Source organism: Trachypithecus francoisi, unplaced genomic scaffold (genome assembly GCF_009764315.1).
Source record: "Trachypithecus francoisi isolate TF-2019V2 unplaced genomic scaffold, Tfra_2.0 Lachesis_group16, whole genome shotgun sequence".
Taxonomy (NCBI): domain Eukaryota; kingdom Metazoa; phylum Chordata; class Mammalia; order Primates; family Cercopithecidae; genus Trachypithecus; species Trachypithecus francoisi.
Genome location: NW_022681461.1, coordinates 14,379,147 through 14,403,357, shown reverse-complemented (window position 1 = coordinate 14,403,357; position 24,211 = coordinate 14,379,147). Strand labels below are relative to the sequence as shown.

At 43.0% G+C, this 24,211-nt stretch overlaps 1 protein-coding gene across 2 annotated transcripts in view; it reads right to left on the bottom strand.

Moving 5' to 3' along the window:
• Nucleotides 1-24,211, bottom strand: part of FRMD3 (FERM domain containing 3) — a 299,022-nt gene that overhangs the window by 44,642 nt on the left and 230,169 nt on the right. For both annotated transcript variants that reach the window (XM_033236977.1, XM_033236976.1), the window contains exons 7-12: nt 17,192-17,279; nt 15,474-15,562; nt 14,063-14,126; nt 13,125-13,213; nt 2,629-2,703; nt 2,267-2,335 (exon numbers count right to left, since the gene is read on the bottom strand). In XM_033236977.1, the coding sequence (XP_033092868.1) occupies nt 2,267-2,335; nt 2,629-2,703; nt 13,125-13,213; nt 14,063-14,126; nt 15,474-15,562; nt 17,192-17,279 (474 nt within the window). The remainder of the gene's footprint in view (nt 1-2,266; nt 2,336-2,628; nt 2,704-13,124; nt 13,214-14,062; nt 14,127-15,473; nt 15,563-17,191; nt 17,280-24,211) is intronic.

Sequence of the window (24,211 nt, the reverse complement as noted above, 5' to 3'; positions counted from 1 at the left end):
ACTCTGGGTTTCAGTCCACTCCAAGAAAAGTGCTTCACTCCAGCGAGCCTGCTCCCTTCACCATTCCACCACCTGATACCAACAGCCTGGCTACTCAAAGTGTGGCCCATGGACCAGCTGCATGGCCATCATCTGAGAACATGTTAGAAACACAGACTCTCAAGCATCACTCCAGGCTTCTTGAATCAGAATCTGATTTTAACAGAATCCCGAGGTGCTCCCTGTGCAAGTTACAATTTGAGAAACCCTGAGCTAGAAAGCCTTGGTTTCCATAAATTATTCAAACCAAAATTTACAAGAGAAGCATTTAAAAAAATTATTTGTTGACCTCATTAACCATCTAAAGATGGTAACTTTGAGACTCAAAAAGCCTTATCTTTTGGAATATGCTTTTCTGAAAGTATACTGTAAAAACAAAGTTTCCTGCTTTGTGCTACCAGGAGAACTCTCTCAGCACCAAGTATTTAAGATCAAATATTTGAGCTTCAACCTGAAAGAATAAAATTCATGCTGAGCCACTTGGGGTAGTTCTGCCTCCACTGCCAGCTTCTAAGAAAATGCCAGGTGTTCTCAGGGTGCTACAGAGAAAAGAGCTGAGAACACAGAAGCAGGACACTGGGGTTCTAGGCTTAGGTCTGCCATCAAAAAAAAGTCAGGACCTTGGATAAATGACTTAACCTGTCTGAGACTCAAGTTTCTTTGTGTACAAAACAGAAGCATCAAATCAGGCAATCTCTGAGGTCATTTCCAGTTCAAAGATTCTGAAAGGAATGAAATGATATGTTTTATCATTTCCTCTTCATTTCTGCTGCATTGAATAACTACAACTCGGGGAAGAGGCGGGAACCATAAAGATTTTTCTCATTGGTAGGTAGGCTGCAAGACTCCCAGGACCTGCTCTGATGTGCCTGCAGCCAAGGTGCTCCAGCTTCTCTAATCCTGCAGTCTTCTGCTTCCTACAGTGCGATAGCCTGGTTTTGCAGACTTTCACACTACACCTTCTCACCAGGTCACCCCAAAGCAGAAACAAATTTTCTTCTGTGCATGTCTATATGGGATATCGTGCCAACTGCACTTCTGCTCCCCAGTGTGGGAGAGAAGTGCCATCTGGATGCTTCTCCAGGCTGACTTAGCCACACTTCTGTGGGACCACAGCCTCCTCCTGCCCAACAACCCCAAGAGACAGGGTGGAGAGGCACCCAGCTCACTTAGTCACCCTGGAAATGGAGGAAACTGGGAAAACCCAAGCATAAAGGAAATACCTCTGGGTTTCAAAGATGGGGAAGAAAGGGCAGGTGCAAACCACTGTATGGGGGACTTCCTAAATAATTTAGCTCATAGTGATCTTTCCTTAAAAAGTAGGAGGCATCATGATGAGAATGTACAGCTTTAGATATGCAGCATATTTGAGGTTTAGGATGGACAATGATTTGTGTAAATTGTGATAGTGGGAAGTCCAACATGACAAGAAAATATTTAGTTCTTTTTTTTTTTTTTTTTTTTTTTTTGAGGCAGAGTCTTGCTCTGTCACCCAGGCTGGAGTGCAGTGGCCGGATCTCAGCTCACTGCAAGCTCCCCCTCCCGGGTTCCCGCCATTCTCCTGCCTCAGCCTCCCAAGTAGCTGGGACTACAGGCGCCCGCCACCTCGCCTGGCTAGTTTTTTGTATTTTTAGTAGAGACGGGGTTTCACTGTGTTCGCCAGGATGGTCTCGATCTCCTGACCTTGTGATCCGCCCGTCTCGGCCTCCCAAAGTGCTGGGATTACAGGCTTGAGCCACTGCACCCAGCCGAAAATATTTAATTCTTAAGAATGATTGCATATCGTCACTTTAATGGAGATGTGTACTCTTGAGCCAACAATGACTAAGTCCTTCTTTCTCTGCGTGGCCCTAGAGAGTAACAGTCCCATGAAAGGTAAGCCTGGATTCAGGTCAACAGGAACCAGTCAAATATGATGAATGCAGGCAGGAACAGAGAACTTCTAAGAGGATGAGACGACAGAGTTTGGCCAGGCGATGGCCCAGCATCCTGCTTGTTCAGGTGACACTCCAGACCTAATCAATGACTCCCCAAAGAGCACATAACTCAAAGTGGAGCCCAGCTGTGCTCATGCCATGGCCCAGCCAAATCTGTCTGAGTGAGATGTCTAAGGAAGTGAGAATGTCCTTCTTTAATGCTGTATATCACTATGCAAAGGGATGTTATAGGGAATTTGGAAAAGTCAGCTTTTAAAGCCGCTTGGAACCCGCAATGATCATCCACTCACCTGTGCACCTCAGGAGGCTCCCTCTGGATCTTGGAACTGGCCTCCACCACCTCTTTGGCAACTTTCCCACTGCAAAAGACAGAAACACATGTGTATGCACACATACTCAGAGAAGAATGGGAGAGGTATGCACAAGTGTCTTTCTGTTAACTTCCAGGGGTCTGGCCCAGCTACAGCAATCATGAGGGGAGAAATTACAGTAGAGTTTGAGGGTGCCCTGTGAGCATAAGAGCAATGGAGTGAAAATGGAAGACTCAAACAGAGGCAAAAGCCAAAGGCCACTTATTTGCAAGCAAAATTTTGAAATTTACGTGGCTGCCCCATCCCTACCCCGTCACTGAAATGGAACCATTGGTACCCACCTATATCGAAATCTACTTCCTTTAAAAAATATCTTGCTGCTTGATACGGTCTTGATCTGACTGGATTTTGCATACCTTTAAGAAAAAGCAAAGCACAGGTGGTAAGGACATTGGAAAGTCCACTTACAACATGCTATAGAGGTGTGGCGATGGGGTATTTTTGCTGCGAGAAAGAAATGTAATTAAGCTTGTGACTCAGCCTGCATGTGCACATGCAAATTAAAAGAAAAGCTTCACAAAAGAATGGTTACTTTCACTAAGTGTATAGGATTCTAATATTTTCTATGCTATTTCCTTTCACTCTTTTTAAATTCAAGACCCACATACTGGGTTTCATAACTCATTAGTGGGTCACAACCTGCAAAAAGGACTGGGTACTGATGATCAGAAGGAATTCTCCCCCACTTGCTATCTGAAGATATGGAGAACAGGGAATTTAGTGACATGGCATCAGTAAGTTCATGGTTATTAGAGCACTTTGCTGTCTATTCTTCTATCCACGGTGCAGCAGCAAACAGCTTCCTGGCAACGGAGGTCACTGACTATGCCACGAAGAACTCATTGTGCATTGCCCAACTGAGGGAACAAGGGTCCCGCATCCCCACGGGAATGGTCACTGGCTTCTGTGTCACCATGACCCAGTGCCCTTTAAAAGAACCCACAGTGGTAGATGACTAAGATACACGAGGCAGAAGCTGCCCAGCCAAGAACTGATTCAGCACCTCTGAGCCCGACTCGTAAATAAGAACAAAACAACACCACTCTGAAAAGCAGTCTAGAGCCTGGGCTGCCGGGAGGCTGCGTACAGGGCACTAAATTACTGTGACAGCTGAGGACGGCTCTACAACACTCACGTTCAGCCTTGTACAATTAAATCCAACAAGTTAGAAAGAACAGGTCTCAGAGAGTTCAGCATCATTTAAAATATTGATAGTCACAAAATCTTAAACACACACAGACAAAATCAATACGATCTGTAGCATCCTGAGCAAAAACATGCACAGAGCCAGGGAAGTTTCAGTGCCGTGATCCCCACCCTTGGGCCTCTTGAAGCTTCCTTTATTCACTCAGCAATTACTAACTGAGTGCCAACCCTGCTCCACACACCAAGGTGAGTACAGGGAAGACACATGGCTGATCTAGCCTGGGGGCCAGAGAAGGTGCCCTGAGGAAGGGACATCTGAACCGAGATCCAGGGGCTGGAAGGTGTTAACCAGGACATGGTGATAAGCGGTGGTGGATATACCCAGCAGAGGGCCAGCGGGCACAAAAGCCATCAGCCTAAACATCTGGAGAACTAAAAAGACTCAATTATTCTAAGTGAAGCAACTCAGGAATGGAAAACCAAAAATTCTATGTTCTCACTTCTAAGTGGGAGCTAGGCTATGCATACGCAAAGGCATACAGAGTGATATAAGGGACTTTATAGCCTCAGAAGGGGTAGGGTAGTAAGGGCCAGGGATAAAATCTACACGTTAGGTGCAATGTACACTAATTGACAGGTGCTCCAAAATCTCAGAATTCACCATAACATAATTCATCCATGTAATCAAAATCTACTTATACCCCAAAAGGTACTGAAATTTAAAAAAAAATAAACAAAACACATTTTAAAAAGACTCGTTGTGCATTTTCCCATGTTATTATTACTACACACACACATTTTTTTTCTTTTCCTAATAAAGAAAAGTGAATGTGCAGATGTACAAAGTAGAACAAGGGAAACTTGGACAGAGAGTGAGAATCCAATTTCCCAGGACTGGACCTTAAGCGGGCCTCGTTAAGGATCTTGGTCTTTATCGACAGAACAACTGAAAGCCATAGGAACAATCTTCTGCAAAGAAGCCCCTTCCCACCCACCTGTGTAAACAGCCCAAGATGACACAGAAGGGCACTGGCCACAAATATTAACCAGGGAGAGTGAGATGGGCAGGGGAGGGCACAGGCCTTGGCAGGGGGATGCTGTCAAGGCAGGGCCCAGAGAAAATGGTGCGGGACCTCTGAGGACACACAGGGGCACATGAGAGCCATGGTCTTGGGGGGTCCCTGCAGTGTGCTGGCTGGAACTTCCTTCCAGACCGCACCCACTCACGAGGCTAGAAACCCCCAGCAAGCCGCATTGAGGTGGTCCCAGCTGTGCCCTCCTCCTCCTCCTATGAGGACATGCCCGCTCTGGGCCCATCTGCACCCCCTAAAACTCCCCACCAGCCCTACAGAGCTGTGGGCCTGACACTTTATCTACTGAAGCCTGAGAAGAGAAAAGGACGATCACCTCTGCCCTCTCCCCGTCTTCTTGGCAGGGTTGCTCCCAAGTCCTCAAAGGTAGGGAGAAGAGAAAGTTTTAAAGAAGCTTCGATTGTTTTATGTTTTTTTTTTTTTTTTTTTTTGTATTCCAGGTTCCTAAAGATCCTTGGGACACAGTGGTCGGCAAAAAAAAAAAAAAAGACTGAGTTTCTTAATTGGGTTTTTAAAATTCGAACTCAACACTTTGCCCATTCTACAGAAGCGACACGTGAAGCCGGTGAAGCCAGCACAGGCGTGAGTCAACTTCCTGGCTACTCACAGCGTGCAGGGCAGAGGCGGTGGCTCTTTTTCACTAGTCTGACCTCAGCTCTGGCCCTTCCAGGCCCCAGGAGGAAGCCACTATCATCCGCTCAAACCCAGACTGGCCTCTTAGAGGGAAGTGTCAGTCTCAGCACTCCTTCCCAAAAACGTTCAAAGTGACTCAGAAGAAGCAGGTCAAAAGATACATTTCACGAAGAAGGCCAGTAGCTGTTTGCTCAGGATGAGCAGAGAGAAAAGACTGCGCTTCTTTCTGGCAGCGGGTTCCCCTGGAGGAGTAGCTACAGATGGTCTGATTTGCTCAGAGACAGTCGCCCAAGAGCATTCCCACGAATAACCTGCCCTCCCACATGTCCAGGTGAACTCCCAGAGTGTTTCAGTTGAGATTTTTAACGGAATGTTAACAGGGAGTTTATTCTGAGAGCTCAGATGACACCCACGCACTGGGAATTGGGAAACAACGCTGTAGTGGGGAGGGCAATGGACAGAGGAGAGAGAATGGTGGCCGCGTTCAAGTACATGAACCCAGAGTACCAGTTCCCAAACCTGGCTGGGCATCAGACACCTGGAATAGGTATAAAAAACACAGATTCTCAGGCTTTATCACGAGAGATTCTGATTCAGTGGGTCTGAAGAGGGGCTTGACTTGAACCAAGCAACCTAAGGAGATTCCAAGAAGCCCACTTACATTTGAGAGCCTCTGTGCCCCCAAATTCTCCTAGGATGACCCAAGAGGTGACATTTCACCTGAAAGAACAGTGGTCCAGATTCCTATTCACGTCTGGTTCTGTGACCTTGGTCATGCCGTGTGGCTTTGCTGAGCCTCGGTTTCTCTACATATTATTAAAGGGGGAGGGTGTTATAATATTTCATGGTACTCTCAGGAGGGTTACACAAGAGTAAATGATTTGAAAGCACCTAGCATCATACCCGCTCATTATATAATAGTTTCCCTCCCTCCTTCCTTCCCACCTTCCTCCCTCCCTAATATCAGTCTCAAACCCCTTCATCACCTTCTCACTGTGAAGCTACCAAAGGCAATCCTCTAAACTATGGAGGTTCCAGAAAACCATGTTAAACACTCTGAAAGCAAATCAAAGAGCTCTAACTCTAGCCAAAATGTTCCAAGCACTCTGTTTACCAGACTCTCCCATCCACAGCAAGCCCAGGGAAGAGTATTCTTTCCACAGAAAGCAATGAATTCACAGCCTCATTGGAACCGCAATTCGCTCTCCTATGGCCTTCTGCCTTCCTTTCTACTTGCCCTCTCCCACTTCAATCTCCAGCTCCCCATCAAAGTCCCAACATAAGAAGTATGACTATGCTCAAACATCTGACCTCACAAAGAAATCCAGCTCATCTCTGCAGGAGCACACCTCCCCTCTCCCCAACCTGCAATTTCTCCTCTGAAACCTGCTATTCCAGGGGCTTGGATGAAGGTCAGGATAGGTACTGGGCAGACATTGGGTGGTGCTCAAAGAAGCCACCTCCAGAATTAACAACACAATTTCCCATTGACATCATAATTTAGAGCTCCTGGAGTAACCATAACAATAACAGCATTTACTACTGAGCCTTTAATATGGGCAATACCCCATCCAAAGCACCTTTAATAAACAATTCCTTTTATCCTCATGGCTCTCTGCAAGAAGGAAGGAATCCGCATTTTCACATAAGGAAAATAAGGCACAGAGAGGTTTCATCACTTTACGTGGTTCCATGATAGAAGCTGCAGGAACCAGGCTATAAATCCAAGTCTGTCTGATTTCAGTATTTAAAAAATCATGTTCTAGTCCTACTGGCTCTCAAACTTTAGTGAGCAACAAATCACCTGGAAGGCTTTTTAAAACACATCTCTCTGATTCAGTAGATTTGGGGAAGAGCCCAAGAATCTGCATTTCCAACAATTTCTGGGAGTGATGATGCTGGTTCAGGGACCCGATGGGAGAATCACTGAACTAAAGCAATGTCTTAATCCCTCAACGGCACATTAGCAACAACTGGGAAACTTTTAGCACTGCCAATACCTAGGTGCCTCATTCCAGATTCAGATTTCTCAAAATAACAGCTTCGTCAAGATATAATTTACATACCTTAAATTTCACCCTTTTAGATTTTATACTTTGGTGGGTTTTAGTATAATTCATGAAGTTGAAAAAAGAGATTACAAAAATCAATCACCACTATCTAATACTAAAACATTTTCATCACCTCCAAAAGAAACCCCCTGTTACCACAATGGGTACTGGCAGTCACTCCCTGATTACCCTCCTCATCTCACCTACTCCCCCCAGCCAAAGCAACCACTCATCTGCTTTCCATCTGTATACATTTGCCATTTTAGATATTTTATTTTAATGGACTCATGCAATATATGGTGCTTTGTAAATGGTTTCTTTTACTTAGCATACTGTTTCCAAGGCTCAGCCATGCTGTAGTATCAGTTCTTCATTCCTTTTTATGGCTGAATAATATACCATTGTATGGATATACCATGTTTTGTTCATCCATTTATAAGTTGATGGACATTGGATTTTTTCCACTTTTTGGCTATTATGACTAATGCTGCTACGAAGGCTTGTGCACAAGTTTTAATGAAGACCCAGATTCTGCTTTAACTGGGTCCGGGGTGGGATACAGGGACCCATAGCACTGGTATTAATAGTTTTTAAAAGCTCCTCCAGGAGATATTAATGTAGCCAAGATTGAGAACTGCTAGTTTAGAACTTTATTACTTGGAGTGTGGTCTACAGACCCACAGCACAGTATCCCCTGGAATTTATTAAAAATATGGACTCTCATGCCCACCCCAGACCTTTTGAATCAGAATCCACATTTTAACCAGCTCCCCAGCTCATTCATGTGTGCATTAAAGTGTGAGAGGCACTTGTTTAGGGAGCTAGTCTGGGTTCTTACCTACCAAGCATAATACTGTTCCTTTGACAAAATGTACACCAAACTCTGAAAAAGAAATGTACTAGGAACTGCATTTATCCCCTGCACACAATTCCAAAACAAATTGGGAACAGAGAGTGTCATACAGCCTCAACCATGTATCCAGTACACAGCAAAAAGTGTGAGATAAAGACGCTGTGAATGAAAACATCAGTGAGCCCCTGAATCCCTCAATGCATCCAGTGTGCTTTCAGTGGACCAGCACCCAGAAACAGTGAGCTCTGGGGTTGGCAGCACCATGATAGACCACACATGGTAGAAAGGAAACTCTTCAATGGTGAATAAGTCTGTGTTGGAGATCCCCTGGGGTCTGGAGTAGGCGGGAAAACATCAGAGTTTCTGCGTCTGGGCTCCATTCCCAGGCAGATCTCAGAGCCAGGGCTTTCAAAACAGATCTGTGGCCCTTGGCCAGCTGACAACCAGCAAGCGCATTTGCGTCCTAAAAGCACACTGGGGAATTCGCAAGCAGAGGCCCCGGGGCCTCCCCACTCCCGTGCAGGTGAAGTAAAAATGGAAGGAACAAACCATCCAGGAAACAAGATCAGGGCCTTGCTCTGCCAGCTGAAACCATTAAAATGCAGGGCCAGCAGGACAGATCTAGAAGCAGGGCCAGGATCTCTGCCCAGGGAAGGGTGGGCACAGTGGAGGAAGCAGGCATACCCCTGAGGTTACCAGAATCAGAGCCTTCCAAATGAAAAGGAGTGGGCTCTTCATCCAACTGCTGCTCAAAATACTCTAACCGTTAGCAGAAGGGGCAGTAATAGAGTAGCAGCTTCTGCTTATCAATGGTTCATATGCCTGGCAGAACTGAACACAGCAAGGCAGGTAATCCAGTCTCATTTCAGAGATGAAAAATAAAGATGAGGCTCCAAGAAATTAAGAGCTTTGTTCCAGGCCACACTGCTATAAATGACAGAGTCAAGATTTAGAACCAAGCCCACTGACTTCCAAAGCTCACACTTGTTACGCTATGCCCCAGTGGTGCAAGCAAATGCACGCAGGTCAGTCCCAGGCCCATTCATTCTACAGGCGAGGAGGCTAAGGCCAGACAGCAATAAAGTGACCTGGCCAAGGTCCCACAGCTGGGTCAGAACAAGTGATACTTCCCCTCCTTCCTCAGGACAAGGATGATTATGGGATAATAATGGAGGAACAAAATGTTCAGGCAAATCTCAGATCGCTATAAACATTCAGGTTTAGAAGTCGAATAAGAGGAGGGTAGCTTGGTTAACTATAGCCGAAGTTCCAATGCAAAGACTGGTCAACTGTATACAGTTTGTCACTTGTGCTCACAGCTAAACCCTTCAAGTCTTCCAAAGCATCCACAAGTGACTGGAAGGGACTTCTCCAACATGCCAAGTTGACCTACCTAGTTCATGATAAAATTATCAGAATACCTTCCTTACTAGCTGCCAGCTAATCTGCTTACCCAAAATGTGTAAAACATTTCCCCAGATTGCTGGGTTTTTCTCTCCCTTTCTCCTCTCAGTTTTGTTTTTGCCTTTATTTAACTCTGTCTCCCAACTGACTTCCTTGCATATGGTAACGTGCGTGAAATAGCAAATGAATGTCTCCAAGTTATTCTTTGATATGGACCCGGCGATTTCACTAAAGTATCTTCAAGGCTGTGCCAAAGTCCTTCCAAGCAAAACTTGCCGTGTGCCTCTAAAGGAAGGCCTGTCTGCTGGGTGTTCTCCTGTATCACCCCCTCCCATAGGCCTGTCTGCATGTAAAGAACAATTAACCACACCTATTGCACCTCTGTTGCCTCTTTTGCACCGATCAAGCCCTCTGTGTCTGGCCCCAAGACCTCCTGGTCCCTGATCACCTCTTTTTCTACCTCATCTATCCTCTACTCCAACCTTGTAGCCACTCGTGTCTTGCAAAATGCATCCTCCACGTTCCTGCCGTGGTACCCTACCGGAGCTGGGATGGCCTTCCTCCTAGCTAAAAGAGTCTTCTACCTCCTAGCTCCCCTGGCAGCAAGACTCACCCTCTCCTCTGGATTCCTCTCTAGCTTTTGTTGTTGTTGTTCATTTCCCTCTTGGTCTCTTACATGAAATAACAATCTCCTGAGGACAGGAACCATGCCTTATCAATCTGAGCTAGTAAACATGTTTTCAATGCCTGAGATCTTCAGGAAAGAAAAAGAAAAGCAGAACTTAGTTCCTGCCCTCAGAGAGTTCAAATTGATTACAGAACTGACATGCTGGCATGTAAAAATCTACAATCCAATAGAAATCTTGGAGAAAGGAACAAGGGAGAGTAACTCCTCAGTGAGTATATAGCTTCCTTTTGGCATTGATGAAAATATTTGGAAATAGAAATGATGGTTGGACAACATTTTAAACATACTCTGCCACTGAATTGTACACTTTAAAATAATTAATTTTATGTTACGTGACTTTAACCTAAATAAAAATAATGAGTACAGGTTAAAAAAATAGAGATCAGATCCAGTACAGATACATAGTACAGATACATAAAATTCTGTAATAAAATTATGTTATGATAGATCTTGTTTTTGCCATGTTTCTTCACTCCATTTATTAATTCCCTCATATGCAAGAAAGTATTCACTGAAAATAACTAACTGAACATCTCTAAGTTATCCTTTGACAGGAAACAGATGGTTTCATTCAAGAAAGAACAGAAGAGTTCCAAAAGCTTAGGCACTGAAAACCATGTGTCAGATCCTCTAAAAACTAAATATAGGGTTACGCCATGATCCAGCAGTTCCATCCTAGGTTTATGCCCAAGAGAACGGTCCGTGCAAAAACTTGTGTCCGATGCTCGTAGCAGCATTACTCCTAGTAGCTAAAAAGAGGGAACAACCCCAGTGAGCATCAACTGATGAATGGATAAACCAAATGTGGTCCATCGAAACAATGCAGTATCATTCAATCATAAAACGGAATGAAGTACTGAGACATGCTATAATATGGGTGAACTGTGGAGACATTCTGTGACACAGGCACAAAAGGCCACATCGTTTATGATTCCACTTATACACAATGTTTATAATAGGTAAATCCATAAAAACAGAAAGCAGATTAGTGGTTGCCAGGGGCTGGGTGGAGGAGGAAATGGGAAATGACTGCTAATTGGCATAAGGTTTATTTTGTGAAGGATAAAAATATTCTGGAATTAGATAGTGATAATGGCTATATCATTTTGTGAATTACACTAAAAACCACAAAACTGTATACTTTAAAAGGGCAAATTTTATGGCATGTAAATTAGATTTCCATTTTAAAAATATTTTTTTTTTAAAACAAAATAAAAAGCACTAAGGCTCCAACTAAAGACTGAGAATGTCAAACCCTCTGTGTTTCCCTCTCTGAACTCTTATGTGGGTGAAAGCTTCTAGACATGCAGATTTTCCAAAGGCCAAATGATCTCCTTCCTTATCAGTTCCCAAACATGCAGGAGGCACACAAAGACCTTGAGGTGGTGGTGGTCACAGGAAGGTCTACTGGTACACATCACCTTGTCCAGTCATTCCTAGTACAGCATTTTGTGCATCATCTCACCCAGTGGTGTTCAAATTATGCTCCTGGGTTTTCCCAGGGCTGACGGGTTTCCTGGGATATGGGGATGTCAGTGCTAAACCTAGGAAAGGCATAGGCAACCTGGACAACTGGTCACCCCAGCTCCTGAAGAGCAATGAACCATGGACAAAGAGTCTGCAATCTCCAATCCCAACCAAGGCCACATCGACCACCGCAACTTTTCTTTTCATCTCCTTTACATGCTGGGCTTTTCCTACACTTGAGATTCAGGAAAAGTATTCTGTGGCTGAAACGTTTCAAAATCATTATCCGAGCCATCGTTCTCCTGATGGTCCTCATCAGCCAAAGCCCAGAGACAGCATTTTCAGGGAGATGACTCTAATCAGTAAGACAGAATCTCACTGTAAGGGGCAGGGAGACTGACCAAAGTCTCCCAGTCTCCCAGTCATCCAGGGAGACCCCTGAATGAGGTCCGGGGTGTACAGTGATGATGGCCTGAGCAGGGCTGGACTAGGTTCTTAGTTGCATCCACTACCACTGCCTTTCCAGTCAGCAAGTGTCTCTCAGAGGAGAAGGTGTAACTCCATGGACAGACCTCAGTCTGAACTTCTTTTGAAACCCAAGAGCTTTACAGATGTTTCTGAAGTCTTGTCCAGCACCTACTTTCTATGATCCTAGGCTCTGACAGCATTCCACCCATAAACCTTCGGCTCTGTTTTCAATACACCGAAGCCTTCTTACTATGAACACAGGTGACTCTCTGCCAGCGGTCTCTGTTTCTGGTTGTGAAAGCACGTCCAACCCATACTCAGAGTAAGCCAGAAATATCAGAGAGTATTAATTCTAGCCCCCGAAGCAGCCTTCAACCAAAATATATGGGGAATTTGTAGATAAACAACCCTACCTCTTTGCCCATCGGCAGGAGAACTGTGAGGCATATTACATCATGTCCCAGAGTTCCTAAGAAGATCTGAGCCATTGTCCACGGTAGTGACCTGCTCAATAATGCATCTTATGTTGCTTCCCCATCTCACCCCCCTCCCGCCACTCCCCTACTGGTATGTCCATTGATTACATCCCAAATAAGCTACTTGCACCAAACTCTATCTCAAGGTCTGCTTTGTGGGGGTGGGGGGAGGAGGGCAACCAAAAATTGATCCTGTGACACATTTTGTGGAAACAGCTATTTGAAATGCACACACATACACACACAAACACACACACACACGCACACACACACACACACAGTGGCCCACAGCCATTCCATAGGAAGCATCCAACATCGAGCTCAGGCCAACAAGGCAACAACCACTGGGAGTCACCCGGAACAATGCACGAAAGTTTAATTTACTTACATATAATTTTTAAAACTGTATTAAAAGAAATAAATATGCAGCCATTTGCAAAATATAAAGAATTCCATGGGTGCTTTTAAAAGCTATAATTAAGTGAATAAAAGCCACTTACTTATAAAAGGCCTGGTTTTCCACTCCACACTTCCAAAGATGTTTGCAGGCAGCTGGTGTTGAAGTATGGAATGCCAACATGGCTTTTTTCTAATTAAAAAATAACAAAACAAGAAAAGGCATGTAAAACACCACTTACACTTTCCATGGGTTTTGTTTTGTTTTTTTTTCAGGTGTTTACCTCTTTGTATCCTGTCTCCTATCACACAGACTCGAAGTAACTTAACATATTGCTGCGTTCTTTACGGTGTCATTAACATGGTATTTACCCCTCCCTCACCCTTTGCAGATATCACTAATGTATTTAGGACCTGCTTCTGATCAAAATCAGCCTCACAATGCTTCTCAACAGTCCAGGCATCATATACCTCTCTGTCACACTAGAATTAGCCTAAAAATATATTTGCCTAACTAGTACTTGGGTTGACAACTAATGACAAGAAAACTTTCAAATTTCTAGAGCTAGCTCTGAGGCTTAATATTTTGTTAATGGTCTCCCCACAAATGCATTCCCTGGTGAACCCACAACCTATATCTAGTAACTCCCTTGTTTTAAGACTCTGGATGAATAGGCTCTGTTCATAACACTCTAATGAGCACTAGTTGTTGATATTTAGCTTTGTAACTCTATTTGTTTCCTATGTCTGTATCTTGGCAAAAAGAGGTAGAGAGAGGGTCCATCTTTTATTTCCAAAGTCTATCCCAGTCTGTTTTGTACACAGGGGTGTACAATCAGCATTGCTCACTGACTTTATTGCTCAATGTACAAACCCAGTAGTCATTTGTTTGCCTCTAAAATACTTTCAGCATAAGCTTTCATTGTCATCAAACACTTCAAAGTCATGGTCTTTGTTGACTATAATACTAATGGCATATTTTATTCCGGAATCTCTCTCATGCACACACAATAACAGGCAGTTAGAAAAAGCAGTATCTGACCTCCTTCTGGGTGCCAATCACATAAAATGTCTTCCCTTCAAACTTCAATTTGCAGACATCTGGCCTAAGGAAAGAAAATCTCTGGGTAAGAAGAAAAAAAGTGGCAGCTAACCAAGGTACCTGGGCTTCCCATAGGAATCTGACTGACTCAAAAACGCCAGGCAGACTGCAGTGAAACAAGATATTATCTTATCATTGGTGAAGGTCTAATGGGCAGCGAAAAGCCCTGAGTAAATTATACAGCAATTCTCTTCCCAAGAGAGGATCCGCACACAGCTCAGAATTATTTATTCTATTATTTACAGTCAGGCTGCATCTTTCTTCCAAGAAATTCTAGTGTTCGTTAACATTAGTGACCAGAACAATATTAATTGCCCAGCCCACTTAGCAAGGTGGGAAGAATGCGCTGATTTCAGATTCAGTTAATGAAATGACGTGGATTCACAGTATCTGACTTTCTCCTCCCTCTGCATCCATTTCCAAGAAGCAAATCCACTGCACTGCAAAATGTTCACTCCTGTTTTCCCTGTTTACAAAAGAACTGTGTTCTTATATATTGGAGTTCCCACTCTTTTCAGCAAAGACTGGTTTAAATAGAAACACGTGACCCAATTCTGTCCAATTAGATACACAGGAAGTCTCCTACAGGGCTTCTGAAAAATTATCTTTGTTTGAAAAGGAGACACATGGAAGGGGCTGCTCTCCTCCAGGCTCTGGGCGTTGCCATGGGGAGATGTGCAGGCCAGTCGCACGCATGCCCGTATCAGGAGCGGGAGCCTCAGGACCAATGCGCCTGCCCAAGGATGGCAGAGGAAAAAAAAAAAAAAAAGAGAGACCGAAATCCTTCCCGGCATTTAAGTTAACAGGCATTTAAGTTAACAGACCATGGAACTGCTCCACATTTGCTTTGTGGGCTGATTAGTCCTCTTATTTGTAAGCCATCATGAGTAGACATTCCTGCTACCTTTTGCCAAAAGCATCTTCATGGATACACTGGATAACAAAGGGTAAGTTTGCACCCAGGATTCAACAAAGGAGGAGAGTGGAAAGAAGTGAGTTGGGGAGAGTGGATCCTGAGTTGCTCATGGGAACTCAAACCTTTACCCTGCCCTGACCCATCTGTGTGCCCCCCTTGGCCACAGCAGTAGAAGCTACTGGTGAGGAAACACTGGATACCTTCTCTTCAAAGGCAGAGCCCCTGAGCCCACGCCTCCTAAGTTGACGCCTCAGCTTGACATTTCCAAGTCCCCACCAAAGGCAACCTAGATGTTACATCGCTTTATGATGAAGCTCCAAGGCCAGGAAATGAACACCAGGCATTCTACCTGATACTTGCCCAAGAAGCCAAGGAGGGGACAGAGGAATCAAGACTAAGAAAAATGGAAAGTCAGTTTTCCAAAGAGGCACTCACCATTTTATCAAATGGATTCTCTTATTTCCCTGGAATACCACAAAGCCTGCAGCTGTGAATCCTAAAAATGTTGTTGTGCCTGTTGAATCCTGGGAAAAAGATAGAAAAATCTGTTTAGTTTGAGGACAATAAAATAAATGATAACCAACATACTCATTCATCCTCACCCTAGGTTGAGACTAATTCCAATGATTAGAGCAATAAACCAAGTATCTGAGATGGAACTTCTAAGAGCAAGCTGTTCCAAGAGTGGGTGAAGTCCAGCAATATGGAGCTTTTCCCTTTGAGGAGTGGACCTTCTGCCCTCTAGGAACCTCCTGGAAAAATATAAATGAGTCCCAAATCACTATGTCTACTTCCAAGTGTCTTCTGGGGCTGCCTGTGTTCTAGGTCTGCTTTGTAATGTGAGCAAACTGTTCCTGGTTGCCATTAGCACTCTAACGTGATGAAACCAAAGCCCTGAGCATCGAATTTTGATTCAATCTCTCACAGGATTTCTGGAAATTTCAGTATAAAAATATCTCCAGAAAAGCTTACTGTGCTTCCAGCCTAGACCAGTAAAGCTAAGCATCTCATAGATCAGTGAAGGCAAAGGAATAACAACACAAAGATCAAGTCAGTCTCCAAGAAATAAATAAAATAGAGTTCAAATTTCTGCATAAAAGTCAATTCACTAAAATGAATAAACTGATTAATACCATTCTAGGAAAGAGCTGCTGGTAAATATTCCAACACATTTGTGTAGGCAGAACAAGAGGATGTAAATGCCAGTATGGACAAGTAACCCCGGCTCTCTGCCTTGGCTGCACATTGCAAACACCTGGGGAGCCTGGTCTCCGCCCCCGGCAGATCCTGACATAATTGGTGTGGGATGTGTTCTGGCCAGCAGGTGCTCATGAAGCGCTCCAGGTGCTTCTAATGACCAGCCCAAGCTGAGACCTATAGGACTAACGCTTTACCAAATATCAGTCAGTCCAATCTGGGTAAAGAAATATGCCACTAAAACTCCAGAACTTATCTTTAAGAGCCTAACTGATAAAATGCTTAGTTTAGGATTAAGACTAGTGTCTGGCTGATGCATAGTCTAATATATGGAAAGAAGAACATTGCTTCAGTGAAACATTTATGGAAAATGTATCCATAAGTATCTCCTTGGGAACTTGATTAAAAAGGCAGATTCCCCAGTTGTACCCCCAGAATTCTGATTTAGTTGCTCCGGGGGAAGGCCCAGGAGATTCTGATGTAAGTAGTCTGTGTTCCATCCTTGAGAGAAACACTATCAAACATGAGTAAAGGAAAAAATAAAAACGAGTGTTCCTAATGCCAAAATGCAACTTGAAATCTTTCTTTTTTTTCCTTCCACTTTCCCATTTTTAAAGACTGCATTCTTGCTGGCAATGGCCTTGAAAGTAAATGTGTCAGGAGCCTGTAACTCCTCAGGGGCCAAACCATCTATTTAATGAGTCAATCCACGGATGTTCATTTAGGAAAATGTGGCTACCATATAGCAATCAATGAACAACTGGAAGACTCCGACGGAGAAAATCAGCTGCCAAAGCAGGTAACAGCAGCCCACTGTTGTCCCTTCCAATCAGGGACCGTGGGCCAGGCTGTGGGAAAGATTTAACAAGGCTCTGCCAGGCCTGTGCACAGATAAACTCTCTCTTTTATTTTGCAAAACAACCATTATATGGTGACCTGCTGTGAGGGGCAGTTACCTTGCATGGGTGAGGATCCACCCCGTAGGTTTCCAAAGTGTGAGCTTTCAGGAGTAAGTTAAATTCAGCAACTGGTGGGCTCTGCCCCCTAAAATCACACAAGAAAAGTTAAGGAAGTTAAAATGGAAAAGAATAGAAACATGGAATCCCTTCATTCAGTAAAGTATGGCAGTCTAAGCCAAATAAGGAGAAAAACCCTTACATCAATAGTAATCAGTAAGACTGATCATTATTTCTCACCACAAGGAGTCCTTTGCTAAGGAACCCGAGCTTGTGTTCTCTACCTAACTGTTCCATAACAAACCCATACACACTCTGAGCACTCCAGTGACCCGTACAGTTAATCAAGGTTATCAAGTTACCAATAAGTAGGCCCTTGCAAATTCAATCTTAATACGAAATAAAACTCATCATCTGTTCTTTCTGATAATTAAAAACATTATCCAGGGTAAATGGCATGCCCTCTTGCTCAGGGAAAACAAAATGCACAATCCTGTTACCTCATCAACAAGCCTAAACAGAGCTGTCAGGGCCAAAAGAATTGTCAACCATCCCACAGAGAGCTCTGGATTTCAAAGGAAATCTCAACCACTAGTCCTAGCACTGTCCTGCAAAGTAGTAAACAAGGTCTTGGCCTCAGGGAGAAAAAGGCCTACAAATATAGATGACCCTGAAGCCCTTTCAGGGCTAGCATCTAAACAAAGATTATGCAACATTTCAAAAACCCCACTTTGACTAATATTAATATCCCACATGTATTTTATAGAATCTCAATCACTCCCCAAAGATAATTATGTAATTCTAGCAATCAAGCAGAGTTTGCTAAAGAAAACAACAGGAATTCATTTTATTTTCAAAATGTAAAATTATATTACAATATTAAATCTATCTCCACTTAATTTCCTTCCCAGAGATGGATTGCCCTCCCCACCCCCTTAAGATAGCGAAGAGTCATCATGCCTCTAAATCAAAACAGTATCCCATCTACTTTCTTCCTAGAGCCCTTCACAATCTCTTTACCTTTAGTGCACTGGAGTTACACTGATGTCTGAAGTCACTGTGGTATGTCTAGGGAGCATCTTTATTTATTCATCATGAGCAGCACAGGGTAGATCCTTTTAATCCAACAGTGCATATCTTTCTTTGACTATTTCATTCTTTTCTTCCCTTCCCCACCACCTCCACCACTCTCTCTCTCTACCACTCTCTCTCTTATCTCCTTTAAGAGGCCCTAATAAATGGGTCTTGAAACTCCTAGGTCTATCTTCCATGTATTTTAATCTTTGTTTCATTCTTTATATCTCTGTCTTTTGGTACTATGCTCTGAATTATTTCTTAATTCAAACATCCAGCCTGCTAATTTATTCTTCAGCTGTGCACATTCTGCTGCTTCTCTCATTGATGTTTTTTTTAAACATATCAATGAAATATTTCATTTCCAATGTAATATCTATGTGCATCTTGAAACAGCAGTCTGTTCTCAGCTCATGATCATGAATTCCTCTTATCCCTCTGAGGGTACCACTCATTTCTATTAAGGTCCAATCTTGTTGGCTGCATTAATGCTGCTTTCTTGGTGAAGGTCATTTTGTATGCTGACTCAGAGTCTCTAACTCGTGGAGCTGATGTTTCCTTAAGTGTTTGGCGATTCCTGTTGGAATAGCAGGAATTTGCTATTATATTTTTTAATAATATTTGATGTATTTGATGTATCAGCCTCCAGAGGTATTTAATGTATTTGATGTATTTGATGTATCAGCCTCCAGAGGTTGAGGGAAGAGTGGGATGTGCCATGTGGAAGAGCATGTGATATGATTTGGATTTGTGTCCCCACCCAAATCTCATGTCGAATTGTAATCCCCAGTGTTGGAGAAGGGGCCTGGTGGGAGGTGATTGGACCATGGGGGCAGATTTCTCCCTTGCTGTTTTCGGGATAGTGAGTCCTTACAACATCTGGTTGTTTACAAGTGTGTAGCACCTCCCCCTGCTCTCTCTTCCTCAGGCTCCAGCCACATAAGATGTGCCTCCCTCTTCTTTGCCTTCTGCCATGTTTGTAAGTTTCCTGAGGCCTCTTCAGTCATGCTTCCTGTTCAGCCTGTGGTACTGTGAGCCAATTAAACCTCTTAATTGCCCAGTCTCAGGTAGTTCTTTATAGCAACGCAAGAACGACTAATGCAGCATGTATCAGTAACTTGATTTGGGGCCAAAGCTTCTAATTCTAGGCACACACACAGGGTACCTTCCCCTTAAGCCTGCTGCTGCCCATGACTCAGCACAAAGCAACCAGAGGGAGGGGTCAAAGTTGTCCACTTGCTTCAAATGTAGTTGCCCACTCACTGTGTTGGCTGTTGTGTGTATTCCTGGAAGCACCCAGAACCACTGCTATTCTATGTCTGTGTTTGGCCTGGATCCCTTCTGTTTCCTGTCTTCCAGAGATATTGCAGGATTTCTGATCCAACAATGATATTTTCTTCTATTCCTTTTCTAATGCTTTTCCTGTTGTCCATAAGGACTCAGTGAAGGAAGGGAAGATTGCCATATATGCCACCTTTTCTTTTTTCTTTTTTTTTTTTGAGACAGAGTCTCACTCTGTTGCCCAGGTTGGAGTGCAGTGGCATGATCTCAGCTCATTGCAACCTCTGCCTCCCGGGTTCAAATGATTCTCCTGCCTAATCCTCCCGAGTAGCTGGGATTACTGACGCCCACCACCACTCCTGGTTAATTTTTGTTTTTAGTAGAGATGGGGTTTCGCCATGTTGGCCTGGCTGGTCTTGAAGTCCTGACCTCAAGCAACCCACCTGCCTCAGCCTCCCAGAGTGCTGGGATTACAGGCATGAGCCCCCTCACCCGTAGAAAGCTGAAACTGGATCCTTTCCTTACCCCTTATACGAAGATTAATTCAAGATGGATTAGAGACTTAAATGTTAGACCTAATACCATAAAAACCCTAGAAGAAAATCTAGGTAGTACCATTCAGGACATAGGCATGGGCAAGGACTTCATGTCTAAAACACCAAAAGCAACGGCAGCAAAAGCCAAAATCGACAAATGGGATCTAATTAAACTAAAGAGCTTTTGCACAGCAAAAGAAACTACCATCAGAGTGAACAGGCAACCTACAGAATGGGAGAAAATTTTTGCAACCTACTCATCTGACAAAGGGCTAATATCCAGAATCTACAAAGAACTCAAACAAATATACAAGAAAAAAACAAACAACCCCATCAAAAAATGGGCAAAGGATATGAACAGACATTTCTCAAAAGAAGACATCCATACAGCCAACAGACACATGAAAAAATGCTCATCATCACTCGCCATCAGAGAAATGCAAATCAAAACCACAATGAGATACCATCTCACACCAGTCAGAATGGCAATCATTAAGAAGTCAGGAAACAACAGGTGCTGGAGAGGATGTGGAGAAATAGGAACACTTTTACACTGTTGGTGGGATTGTAAACTAGTTCAACCATTATGGAAAACAGTATGGCGATTCCTCAAGGATCTAGAACTAGATGTACCATATGACCCAGCCATCCCACTACTGGGTATATACCCAAAGGATTATAAATTACTCTACTACAAAGACACATGCACACGTATGTTTATTGCGGCACTATTCACAATAGCAAAGACTTGGAATCAACCCAAATGTCCATCTGTGACAGACTGGATTAAGAAAATGTGGCATATATACACCATGGAATACTATGCAGCCATAAAAAAGGATGAGTTTGCATCCTTTGTAGGGACATGGATGCAGCTGGAAACCATCATTCTTAGCAAACTATCACAAGAAGAGAAAACCAAACACCGCATGTTCTCACTCATAGGTGGGAACTGAACAATGAGATCACTTGGACTGGGGAAGGGGAACATCACACACTGGGGCCTATCATGGGGAGGGGGGAGGAGGGAAGGATTGCATTGGGGAGTTATACATGATATAAATGATGAATTGATGGGTGCTGACGAGTTGATGGGTGCAGCACACCAACATGGCATAAGTATACATATGTAACAAACCTGCACGTTATGCACATGTACCCTAGAACTTAAAGTATAATAAAAAAAAAAAAAAAGAAAAGATCGTTTGTAAAGCCATCTACAGAGTACTTCTGAGGGATTAAGTCAAATTTGTGCTTTAGAAAAATAAAGTCTAATGCTTTTCAAGATTTCCTTATTCATTTTAGTGTTCTGAAATTTCACTGTGATATATGTACATAGAGAATATCTTTATGTATTCATCCCAGTTAGTACTTGTGGGCCCTTTAGATCCAGCAATTACTATCTCGGGCCATTTCTTTGATTCTTTTCTTTTCAAGACATAGTCATTATAATTTTTTTCCTTTTGATAAAGTAACAATGGACTCAGGAAAATTAATAACTATATTGACAGGGATGGGAAAAGAGATTTCTGGAAGGTTTTCTTAATCCATATGGCATTTCTCTCTCCATCTCTCTCTTATGTTTTTGAAGTAATATCTTACTCTCCACCAACAAATAAACCATACAGAAAATTATTGAAGTCAGGCTGGGTGCAGTGGCTCATGCCTGTTATCCCAACACTTTGGGAGGGTAAGGTGGGAGGATCACTTGAGCTCAGAAGTGCAAAACAAGCCTGGCAATGTAGCAAGGTCTCTTCTAAAAATTTTTTTTTAATTAGCCAGATATGGTGGTGCACTATGATTATGCCACTGTCCTTCAGCCTGGGTAGCAGAGCAAGAAAGATCCTGCCTTAAAAAATAAATAAATAAATAAAAATAAAACCAAAAAAATTATTGAATTCACATATTATTGAGCTCTCTTTCTCTCATGCATACACACACACACACACACACACACACACACACTCATTTGTATACTCATCTCACCTTCCCAACTAGGGACAAAGCAGTCAAAATACCCAGCATGTCTCTAAGCAACAACCCACTCTTCTGGCCCTCAATGCAGAACTTCGCCCTAATGACCCAGACCAAGACCAAAGTGAACCAGGACTAGAGCCAAAGCAGCCCTGTGCCTCCCATAGCCTGGGCAATCAGCTTTGCTCCGGGGTGATCCTCCCAGTTTACTTGAAAGGCCCTCATTCTCCCACCCACTAATAAGTACTCCTCTGATCTACAGACCTAGCCATTCTCACTATTCATTGAACTATCACCACCTTTTTAAACGCTACATGTTGTCTATTCATAAAATTCAAGTTTGTTTTTAAAGCATATCCTATTCAATATAGGAACAAGACAATTGTGGAAGGTTATCATTTGGATGTTCACTTTGAAAAGTGAATAATTTTTCCTTGCCTAGGTGGTCTCTTTCTGACCACTTACCTGTCCTTCCTAAATCTGATGAGCATCTAATTTCCAATCACAGCCAATCCCAGATGGCAGCAGGGTACCAGTGCCACACAGCCCCTGAGGACAAACCCTTAAACTCAAGGACCTCTGTTCATCAGGAGACACCAGCCAGGGCGGAAAAAGGCAAGCTACAGTATGGGAAAAGCTGTCAGCAACACGTAACCAAAGAAGGACACCTATCTGGAATATTTTTAAAACTCCTGTAAATCAATAAAGAGCAACAAAATGTGTTTCAAAACCAGTAACCATGCCCCCAACCTCACACAATAGGCAAAAGACTTAATAGGCGGCCGGGCGCGGTGGCTCAAGCCTGTAATCCCAGCACTTTGGGAGGCCGAGACGGGCGGATCACGAGGTCAGGAGATCGAGACCATCCTGGCTAATACGGTGAAACCCCGTCTCTACTAAAAAATACAAAAAACTAGCCGGGCGAGGTGGCGGGCGTCTGTAGTCCCAGCTACTCGGGAGGCTGAGGCAGGAGAATGGCGTGAACCCGGGAGGCGGAGCTTGCAGTGAGCTGAGATCCGGCCACTGCACTCCAGCCCCCGGCGACAGAGCAAGACTCCGTCTCAAAAAAAAAAAAAGACTTAATAGGCACTTACCAAATAGGACATCTAAGTAACCAATAACTACATGAAAATGTGCTTAGCTTCTTATGATCAAGAATATGTAAATTATTTTATTTAATTTTTAATGTCTATTTTCTACATATTTAGGAGGCACAAGTGATTTCCTACGTGCACATATTGCATAGTGGTAAAAACTAGGCTTTTAGTGCAACCATCACCCAAATAGTGAACATTGTACCCAATACGTAATTTTTCAACCCTCACCTCCTCCCACCATCCCATGTCTTGTAGTTTCCAATGTGTATTACTCTCCTCTATATGCCCATGTGTATTCACTGTTTAGTTCCTACTTACAAGCGAGAGCACGCAGTATTTGCCTTTTCTATTTCTGAGTTATTTCATTAAGAATAATAGCCTCCGGTTCTATCCATGTTACTGCAAAAGACATGATTTCATTCTTTTTATGGATCAATAATATTCCATGCTATATATATTATATATAATGTGTGTATATATATAATATATATAGCATGGAATACTATTGTATATTATATGGAATATATATATAATGTGGAATAATATTGTATATATAATAATATATAAATATATAAATGTGATATATATATATATATCACATTTTCCTTGTCCAGTTCTCCATTGATGGACACTTAGCTGATTCCATATATTTGCCATTGTGAATAGTGCTGTAATAAACATATGAGTGCTGGTATCTTTTTGATATGATTCTTTCTTTTCCTTTGGGTAGATACATATACACAAAGGGAAAATAGTGAGATTGCTGGATCAAATAGTAGTTCTATTTTTAGTTCTTTGAGAAATCTCCACACTGTTCCCCCCAAAAATTGTTTTAATTTACATTCCTACCAACATGTTATAAGTGTTTTCTTTTCTCTGCATCTTGAAAACATCTGTTGTTTTTTGACTTTTTAATAATGGCCTTTCTGACTGGTGTAAGGTAGTCTCTCTTTGTGGTTTTAATTTGCACTTCTCTGATGTTTAGTGATGTTGAGCATTTTTTGGCCACTTGGATGTCTTCTTTTGAAAAATGGCTTTTCATGTTCTTTGCTTGTTTT